We start from the raw sequence: 6155 nt of genomic DNA, 5'->3' as shown, positions 1-6155 counted from the left end.
AAAAAAATTTTATGTTGCTCTCTTTATTCAGGCTATAAAGATCTATCTAGAAGGTCTTTGGATCTCCTGGTTTCAGTGTATGCTGTGGATCCCATTTTGGAGCAAGACCAAGTAAACACAGCCCTTTGTAGAAACCTGGTTTCCACCAGAGGTACAAAAAAAAAAAAAAAAGAATAATCTTAGTCAAGTCAGATCCTTGAGTCAGTTGGGATGGAGGGTGTGCTGGGACACACAGCTGTGGGTCAGCTACACCTTGTGACATCCACTGCCTACGCTGTCATTCAAAGGCAAAGTAGGATAGCAATAAATTCAATGTAAGTATAGCTCTTGAGACAGTGAAAAGACAGTGTAACCAATATGTAGATTAGGCTTGTTAATTTTTTCAGAGTATACTTGTAGTGCATGCTGCCCAAAGTTTCAGTTGGTTCCCAGGAGTGAACTGTCATTGGAAAATGCAGGATTAGCACACTGTTCTTCTACAGCCTGCAAGCTAATAGTTATCTGGTAGTAGTAATATCAATAATAATAATAATAATGATAATTAATATTTGTTTGATTTTCCTCTGCAGTTAATATTTGGAAACCAATATGGGAAAGCAAAACAGCAAACTACGCCCTGAAGTCATGCAAGATTTGCTAGAAAGTACAGACTTTACAGAACATGAGATCCAGGAGTGGTACAAGGGCTTCTTGAGAGACTGCCCAAGTGGACATTTATCTATGGAGGAGTTTAAAAAAATATATGGGAACTTTTTCCCTTATGGGGACGCTTCTAAGTTTGCGGAACACGTTTTCCGCACTTTTGACGCCAACGGAGATGGAACAATAGATTTCAGAGAATTCATCATAGCCTTGAGTGTAACGTCAAGAGGTAAACTGGAGCAGAAGCTGAAGTGGGCATTCAGCATGTATGACCTCGATGGGAATGGCTACATCAGTAAGTCAGAGATGCTGGAAATTGTGCAGGTACGTGCTGCTCCGAGGCACCTCTCGGCCTCCCTCCTTCCAAGCAAATGATGAAGCAATGTTGCAATGAGACAATGAATTCACATTTCTGGCAGCATTTGGGGGTTTATGTGTTTGGTTCTCTGTATAACTGCATATAAGATGTTATTTAATTTGGCAAAGATTGTGTCACAATTCAAGCTACAGCATTTGATACCCATTGCAAGTTTTTCCTGAGCAACACTCTGAGTGGGAAGTTGTGCTTTGGGAGCTCTGTTGGGCAGGACCACAGCCACTGGCCTTCTGATAAATGTGATTCTGTCCTCTGGGAAATCGCCGACAATTAATTACAATTAATTGCATTGGGCCAAGTAGGTAACTTAGGTCTGCTCAGATCAACTTTTAGGGAAAGCCAGCTCCATCCATTATGAGAAACAAATATACTTTTAAATCATGTTGTTATGGAGAACCAGCCTGCATGTTTAAAAATATGTCTGTGTACCTAAGTCCAGCAAGGTCTACATACTTCGTATCGTACTAGCTGTCTTCATATTAAGTTGCCAGTATAGATAAATCTTATATGGGTAGACAATGATTCCATATACAGCTTCTTTGGATGCATTTTCTTGCAGTGCAGCCACCTCACTTTGGCTTCTTCTAACGTTTTTACTCTTGAGGCACATTACTCTCCTGAAAGCTTTAGAACATTTTTGTGTGGCGTTATATTTACACAGCTTGAGTCTGTATAATGCAGCACTCTTGGGGAAAAAAAAGCTTGTTATCAAGATCCTTTCTTTCCCTGGAAATTTTGTAATGTTGACTATTGACTGTATTGTTCAGATTTATATTTGTGCTGGAAGTCAAGGGAAGGGAATGGACACAAATTACAATCTGTGATGACAAACCATGTATGGGTAATCAGGCTAATGCGTGGTGCCCTTATCCTTCTACCAGGGCTCTTCTCATGTCATCTGAACAGCAGGTAACACCAGCACTTGCACTGCTTCAGCAAGACCAGATACAAAGCACAGCTGCAAACAGAGGGTTGCTGTGTTGTCTTTCACCTATTCTGTTTTGCTTTCCTGTGTCTGAGTTAAAGAGCAGGATGGGTTTTGGATGCAGAGACCACCCTGTCTCCATGCTGTGACAAACCCCATGGAATATTTGCATTAGAAGGTACTCTACTCCTTGCAAATCTTCCTCTCCCCTGGGCAGGGTAAACAGGCTATCAACGATTGCTTTCCTAGCTGTGTTTCTCCTTATGAGAAAACAAAGACAGTCCTAAAAGAGCTAACAAAGTGCAAAGCAAACACGAGGAGCCAAACCTGAGCAAGCAACTGCTGCTCAGGAGGAGAAGAGGTTCCAAGGACTCTGCAGGGCCCTTTGCTACTCTTGAGTAGCCTGGGAAGGCCTCCATGCTGAAGGGCAACACAAATCCTCAAGACCAGGAGATTTACAAACATGGTGAACAATGCCGCAATAATGTTTATGTCAAATTAAATGAAAGCATTTCTCCCCTTCCTGTGATGGAGCTTCCTATGAGGCAATGTGCTTGTCTATCTCACCCTGTGGTAGTGATCTCCCTGTATTGCACTGGTCACCTGCAGGTCCTCCCAGTGCACAGTCTCTAGAACAGTGTTCAGCTGATACGTGAAGCTGGAGAAGATAAGCACGTTTTCTTGCTTTATTGAAAGGTTCCTTTGATGTGGAGTGATTAGACTGATAAAAAATCAGCTAACAACTATCACTTTCATTTACAAAAGATGATTAATTTTTAATATGGAAAGACAGGATTCTGTGTCACATGTCTTCCTGGGGGCCCTCAGCCATCACAATCTTTCTGATAGAGAAAAACAGAACTCTGTTATATCTCTGATATATGTCTCAGAGAAATCTATTTACAAGTCCCTTATCCAGCATATATTTGCATATTGATATAGCAGAATTTATTATGTTTTCATGGGGATTATTGCATGAGACAGTACATCAAAATGGATGCTAAAAGCAACACCATCGATCTAAAACTCTTGGTTTCAGAAAAAAATACTGTGCCTATTAAGGTGGGGTTACTGTGTCTTAAATAATGTAGGGGCAAGGCACACTTTTCTTCCTTTTCGGTCTGATTTTCTTTGTGCTTTGAAAGTCCCATCTCTGTAGTGATTTTTGCTGTTATGTTGGTGGTTACTTGCATTTCTTTTCTCATGCTCTGGCCTAATCTAAGCCTGCTGCTGGCAATGCAGGCATTGTGCTCTTGCTCAGCATTGCAAGAAGGTGTTTGTGGTAATAGAGGTGCAGCAGCAGCATTGGAACAGCAGAGCTTCTGGTTAAGATGTCTTGTGTGCCACGGGAGCTCTAGTGACTGGCCAGCTGCCAAGGAGATCACAGAATCACAGAATCATCAAGGTTGGAAAAGACCTTCAAGATCATCAAGTCCAACCATCCACACTACAGCCCCTAACCACAAAACCATCTCCCAAAACATCTTGTCTACCCATTTTTTTAACACCTCCAGGGACAGTGCCTGTACCACCTCCCTGGGCAGCCTGTTCCAATGCCTCACCCCTCTTTCTATGAAGAAATTTTTCCTAATATCCAATCTGAACCTCCCCTGATGCAGCTTGACCCCATTTCCTCTTGTCCTATCACTAGTCACTAGGGAGAAGAGGCCAAGACCCACCTCACCACAACCTCCTCCCAGGTAGCTGTAGGGAGCAATGAGGTCTCCCCTCAGCCTCCTCTCCTCCAGGCTGAACAGCCCCAGCTCCCTCAGCCTGTCCTCATAGGGCTGGCTCTCAAGACACCATATCAGCCTCGTTGCCCTTCTCTGCATCCTCTCCAGCACCTCAATGTCCTTCCTATCCTGTGGAGCCCAAAACTGCACACAGTGCTCAAGGTGTGGCCTCACCAAGGCTGAGGAGAGGGGCAAGATCACCTCCCTGGTCCTGCTGATGAGTGGGCCACAACAGCTTTTTGAATCCCTATTCCTCTGCGACTGATGGGCTAGAGGGCAAAGCACCTGCATTCCTTTAAGCTGCCTTTACCAAAGGCTGTTAACCCTGTGCACACAGCCTACCACGTGCTTACCACACCTGCCCATGACCCTAGTCTCCAAAAAGCACTGCTCAGAGACACACGAGCCACCCACGTGGAGCTGGCTGCACAGTCTGGAGGATCCCATAACCTTCACTTCAGTGGTGGGCTAGACCTTTGCAGAGACTGATGCACGAAGAGCCACAGGTTGCTGCTACACCTGCCAGGCACAGCACACCTGGAAAGTGCTGTGGGAAGATGCTTCATAGCCTGCCGTCTTGACAAACCTTGCCACAGATGCTCTCAGGTTGTCCTGCCTTAGAAATGCTTTTCATTTCTCCCATATGTTTACCTATAATCTAAATAGCCCAGTCCACTCAAAAATACCTGAGAACCAGTGAGAAGATTTGTTTGTTCCCCTTGCTTAAATGGGACATATTTGGCAAGAGTCTCTTAAAATAAGAGTTCAAATAAGAGATGGAAACCTTGTTCTAAGAGTACATTTTTCTTAACAGTGTAGTCCTAAGGAATCTTAAGAATACTGAGCTGAGGGGTGAGAATAACACCTCCAGTTTAATACAAAGAGAGCACTTGTGTTTCATTTGTTGGGCTAGCTCATTTGTGAGCCAGGAGGAAACAGAAGGTGATAGGGGAAGGAGCAGAAGTTGATATAGCTCTCAGAAAAGACAGTGTCAAAAATCCCCATGGGATTGAGAGGAAAGCAATTTTTTTAGGCCGATTATTCACTTAATGAGATTTTAGCTGTCAACATTTATTTCAAGATAATAAAAAGGAGTGCCTTAAAATTTGTGCTGTCATTGCTGCCATCACCGTGAGGAGCTCTTTGACACTTCACCAGGTATAGCAGGGAAGTGCAGCCCTCCCCCCACCAGTGCTTCTGACCCAAGTGCACCAGTGGCAGCCAACAGCTGGGAGCAAAACCTGTGCAAATGGGTATTGGGGTGAGATTTGCACTAAATCACCCATCACTGTTTATCCACAGGAAGCTGGAAAAGCACTGGGGAGAGTTCTGCTGGGAACCAGCCAGTTCAGATGAAGCCAGAACCTGTGCTTACTCCAGTGATGCACACAGGGCTCTGGAGGCAAAATTTCTTGGTGGCATTCAGGGATGCTGGGGAGCTGCAAGGAGACTCCTCATGGAAGTCCACCTGCAAAGGCTGCCCTGACTCAGGTGGCTGCTCATAACCACCTCAAAGCCTTCTCCTTCTGACTGCTACCCATGGCTTTCAGCCCAAGTGCTGTGAGACCAAGGAGTTGTACTCCATGTGGAGTGAAGCCCTGCAGCCTTTCTGTCCCAGGCTACAGCCCAGGGTTAACACAGCTCAGCTCCATGTAATTATCGCATGAAAACAGCTTCCTTTGAGAGCCTGCTCTTTCAAACATGCAATAAAGACCTTTGTGTAGCTGTGCTGAATTAATATGGGGCAAGTCTCAAGATTCTTAATCAGCTTTAGCTGGCTTATACTTTGGGAAAACTTCCCACTGAACTTTTGAGTAAGGACATAAGAATTTGCTCAGAGTAACCATTTTCAGCATGAAAGGAATGCTTACTATGTTATTCCCATCTGGCTTTCTTAGAATATCTCATCTGTTATACCCTTCACATGCCTCTGTGAAAAGGACCCTGTAGGATGAAGTAATCTTGAAGTCCTTTTTTTTTTTTGTCCTAAAAATCTGCATGTTCTTACTATGGTTATTGTGATCAGAGTAAACACGCCTGCACTCCCAGCCCGGGGCATTCCTCCCACACTTTCAATACAGATTCTCTGCTTTGCCATCCTCTCACCCAGAGTGAGGGAGTGACCCCTCCACCTCTCTTCCTACCCTAGACAAAAGCCAGGCAGTTTAAGATGCTTAAACATTGGCAGATTTATAAGCCTCATCTCTGCTCTGACCTCTGTGAGTCTTGCATGCTGATGAGGATGAGGAAGGTGTAAATTGCTCCTGCCCACCCTCTCCTTTTTTTTTTTTTTCCTTGCCCTATTCCCTTTTTCCCCCAACTCCCTCATCCCTATGTTCATATGCTTGCATGTTCATCCTTTATTCTGTTCTCCTGGTTACCAGATGATCACTTCTGTGTGGACAGCATCCCTGCCTGTACTGAGGCTCTGACCAATACTCTGGCTTCCAAATTCTCTTGGGAGCCTTTGGGCATTCCT

The 6155-nt window shown here is 44.4% G+C and overlaps 1 protein-coding gene across 2 annotated transcripts in view; it reads left to right on the top strand.

Moving 5' to 3' along the window:
- The first annotated feature begins 557 nt into the window (after positions 1-557).
- Positions 558-6155, top strand: part of NCALD (neurocalcin delta) — an 8355-nt gene continuing 2757 nt past the window's right edge. Inside the window, exon 1 of one of the 2 annotated variants that reach the window (XM_010006458.1) lies at positions 558-966. In XM_010006458.1, the coding sequence (XP_010004760.1) occupies positions 589-966 (378 nt within the window). In that variant the 5' untranslated portion in view covers positions 558-588. The remainder of the gene's footprint in view (positions 967-6155) is intronic. The other variant, XM_010006459.1, reaches the window with a different exon arrangement.

This window comes from Chaetura pelagica, unplaced genomic scaffold, assembly GCF_000747805.2.
Source record: "Chaetura pelagica isolate M959 unplaced genomic scaffold, ChaPel_1.0 scaffold76, whole genome shotgun sequence".
Lineage (NCBI taxonomy): Eukaryota > Metazoa > Chordata > Aves > Apodiformes > Apodidae > Chaetura > Chaetura pelagica.
The sequence above is the reverse complement of the archived record's forward strand: the minus strand, read 5'-3'. Positions and strand labels throughout refer to the sequence as shown.